At 40.6% G+C, this 3,946-nt stretch overlaps 1 protein-coding gene across 1 annotated transcript; it reads left to right on the top strand.

The window, feature by feature from the left end:
• Positions 1 to 271: 271 nt before the first annotated feature.
• On the top strand, positions 272 to 2,177 carry LOC18431470 (RING-H2 finger protein ATL2). Its single transcript, XM_006841595.4, has one exon. It carries the CDS (start codon positions 889 to 891, stop codon positions 1,576 to 1,578), a length of 690 nt encoding a protein of 229 aa, XP_006841658.1. The 5' UTR covers positions 272 to 888; the 3' UTR covers positions 1,579 to 2,177.
• The last annotated feature ends 1,769 nt before the right edge of the window (positions 2,178 to 3,946 follow it).

Genomic DNA, 3,946 nt, shown 5'->3' with positions numbered 1-3,946 from the left:
ACTAAAATGTTTCTTATGCTCTTAAAAAATAGGACCATAGTGCAAAATACAAAGTACATAATTTTTTTTTTGTATTTTAAAAATAAAACAATAAATTTCCATTCTCTTTGAAAACCTCCAATCGATGATTCAAGTGAGAAAGGAGTCAAAGCCGACGCACAAAGTTTTCGTGAGTGCGCTATCCTAACCAAAACAAACAACCTTTTCGCTAAAAACACACCAGAAGCAGCGCCGAATTTTCCTTCATTAATTATTTCAAACACATATATATCCGTATTATTCCCTCCTCACACCTAACTCTCTCTCTCTCTAACCTGCCACCCCTCCTCTCTCTCTAAACCTGCAACTCCTCCAAATCTTTGCACCATGGGTTTATACAATCTTTTGGTCCTTTAACATATACTCCCTCATCTTCATCTGGTTTCATTAGATTGTAGAGAGGGAGACAAATTTATTGTTCTTTTTTATTGTGACACGCGTCAATACGTGGATTCCTGGCATTTCTCCATTTTCAGGCTGAGTTCGCCTGGAATTTAGAGACAGAAACATTTGTTCTGTTTTTGCTGGAGGTTTGAGTCGGCAAACAGTGTCTTTATCCGGGTCTGTTAACTTCCAGAGTCTGAAATTCATAATACATGAAGAGATAGAAACCCAAATAGAAGAACCAGGGCTCTTCCCCTTTCAGAGCTGCCTTTTAGAGAGAGAAACAGTGTTCCCTGTCTCAATAACCCTACTGCGCCGCGCCCTGTTCCCACAATCTAGAGAGAGAAAGAAGTCTGGGCGTTCTGCTTGTTAGAGAAAGAAGCTGTGTACCCGATTTCTACAGAGAGTTCAACAAATTCTAGAGAGAGAAACAAAATTTTAGAGGGAGAAACAACATAGAGTTCAATGGATCAAGTGCGCTCAGATGAAGCCCAACCTAACTACGCCCTAACAGGGAAAATCATGATGAGCGCGGTCGTAGTCCTCTTCACCATCGTCCTCCTCATCCTCTTCCTCCACATCTACGCCCGCTGTTTCCTCATTCCCCAAGCAACGCGCCGGACCCGTGCGCGCCGGCGCCATCGAGCCGCGGGCTCAGTTAACACGCACCATTTACAGCAAGCGAGTGGGCTGGAACCCGCCCTCCTGGTGGCTCTGCCGACCTTTGACTTTGACCCATCCAACCCAGCCCACCAGGGCTTGGCCGACTGCGCTGTTTGCCTCTGTGAGTTTGAGGCCGGCGAGATGGGCCGGTTCTTGCCAGCTTGCGGCCACGGGTTCCACACCGAGTGCATTGACATGTGGTTTCTTTCTCACTCTACATGTCCTCTGTGTAGAAAGATTGTGAAGAAGGGGGATATCTTGAATGGGGTTCCACAAATTCAGATTGTGATAGACCCTGCCGCCTCGGGTGCGGTTCAAGAGGCTTCATCTGTGACCGCATCCGGGTCTGGGTCTGGTTCGGCGAAGATTGGAAGGTCGCTGAGCTTCGATCATATGTGTTCTTCCAAGGAGGGTTTGGATAATGAAGAGAGTAGCAGTAGCAGAAGGGCTGAGAGTTTTAGGAAGTTGAGGAGGATGTTGAGTTCGAGATGATGTAATGGATAGAGCCTTGTGACTCAAAAAGTCCCACATGATTTTGTGTTGGTTTGGGGTGTGAATCATGTACCTCTACTCATCCGGGTCAGGTCTGGTTCGGTGAAGATTGGAAGGTGGCTTCGTTTGGACATTGAACAGAGTAGGAGTAGCAGAAGGGCTGAGAGTTTGGACATTGAAGAGAGTAGCCGTAGCAGAAGGGCTGAGAGTTTTAGGAAGTCAAGGAGCTGGTTGAGTTTGAGGTAATGTAAAGGATAAAGCTGTCTGACTCAAAAGTCCCACATGATTTTGGGGTAGGTTGGTGCGAATCCTCAGTAGGACCTCTGCTTTTTCGTCATTTCGTCCGAACCTCGTAACAATTATATAAGATAGCTACACGAATCTTGTTCTGTCATTCTCGGGCTTTTATCTTTATTTGGTCCTCGACCCAGCAATTTTGGATTCACAAACTTGGGCTAGAGTTCCTTCTACATTATCCCTATTGTGGTTTGAATGGGGGGTATTTGTTTTTGCATTTGTTTTGGGTACTAGGAGATGATCATGCTCTGTAATATACTACTGGAAGGGAAAAAACATGAGGCAGTACTTCTTTTGGTTCATATACGCGATTCTGTGATATGGCTTGTGCATTAACTGCTGTTTTCCTAACCATTAAGCACAGAAGGGCAATGGTGACTGATGAGATGCTGAAGTTCTAAGAAGCCAAATACTTAATAACTAGTGAGGCATGGTTTGTTCTCAAAAAGTACATGAGCCCTTGCCCTCTTCCTTACCTTGTTCATTTATGTGTTTAATTCCTCAATTTTTCTAAAATCTAATTGTAGCAATTGCCCCAACTAAAGGAAATTCAATGCCTTTTGTATTTGTAAAATTCTGATAATATATTATTTGGGAATAATTTGGTTATGTAGTTTATTAGGGTCCGTTTAATAAAGGTGAGGATCTTGAATTTTCCCTTGATCCATTTTAAGCATGGATGAAGGAAGTGGGATGCATTAGGTACGCAAAACAACTTACTCTGAATAATTGAGATAAGGTTTGGATGATGATAAGTTTATTAAGGAGTTTTGAATGAGCAATGATTCCTTTTATACCAATATCAAAGATGTTCGCATGGCTCATGGCAATTGGTTTTTCACTATAATTTTTCCAAGGAAACAAGGTAATTAGGAAATTTACTAATTCTATGATAAAATGAGTATTATAATTAGTCATTTTCACTAAATTTAACTCGTATATGGTTCAAAAAGATTATATTGGCCATTTGTTTTGGAGTAATGATACTATGAGATTTTTCCACATCCATGTGAGTAGGACCCCAAAGGATCACCATTAAATTTTGATACAGATCTCTATAAAAGTTATCAATAAACTCATTCACTTAAGTCTTACGTCCAAGTGATAATTTTTCTAGAGATTTGTGTCAAAATTTAATGGTGATTATTTTGATATTACTCACATGGGTGTGGGAGGGTCTCATACAGTCATTACTCTTTGTTTTGCGAAAATTTTTGTGTTGAGGTATGTAAATAAGTTATAGATGCTTTGTGGCTTCCAGCCATCCAATTTAAATGGACAGTTGGACAATTAAAAGCGTCTTTATTTTAATATAACCAAAAAAAAAGTGGGAGGATGTGATTGGCTCTTAGCCGGTAGATCATCTAAAGAAAGCCTTAAAGCCCCTCACATCCAAATTGCTCTTCAATGGAGATTGGCCATTTTCTACAGGGAATAAGATTGTTTTCTTATGATACTGGAGGTGCGATTTTTTATAGTGAATCGGATTGTTTTCTTGTGATACTGGAGGTTTGCAATAGAGTGCATCATTTTTTTTGGCAAAGTCGTAACTGTTGTGACAATATTAATAGTGTCCAGGTGTAGGTTTTTCAGGTAGAGGGATTAAGGCTTCTAGTGAAGTTGAGCTTTGTAAGTCATTATTATCATCAACCTTTTTTTAATTATTTGGAATGAGCACGACTAGGCTTCCAGTGAAGTTGAGCTTTGTAAGTCATCATTATCATCAGCCTTTTTCTAACTATTTGGGGTCGATTAAGAGTAGGACTTTGTGAGAATCATATTTTTTATTGTGTCAAAATGTAGCTTTCTTTGAGAGAGTTGCAAGTTATTCTAGCAAAACTTCATGGCTTTTTCTTATGATTCACTGGTGTCGGGCAAGATTAGTAGTTTTCCGGCAATACCGGATCTAGATTTTCAGGCAAAAGTGTCCTCTTCATTTGCAAAGTTGCAGCTTTTCAAGTGAGAATCATAGCTTTTGTGGCAACAAATGTAGCTTTTCTATTGAGTTCTAATTTTTTCGGCCGAAAGATCGGAGAAATTGCAAAGAGAGAGAGATGGGGCTGTTTTGGGT

This window comes from Amborella trichopoda, chromosome 2, assembly GCF_054954075.1.
Source record: "Amborella trichopoda isolate Santa Cruz 75 chromosome 2, AtrichopodaSantaCruz75HAP2 v2.0, whole genome shotgun sequence".
In the NCBI taxonomy this organism is placed as follows: domain Eukaryota; kingdom Viridiplantae; phylum Streptophyta; class Magnoliopsida; order Amborellales; family Amborellaceae; genus Amborella; species Amborella trichopoda.
The sequence above is the reverse complement of the archived record's forward strand: the minus strand, read 5'-3'. Positions and strand labels throughout refer to the sequence as shown.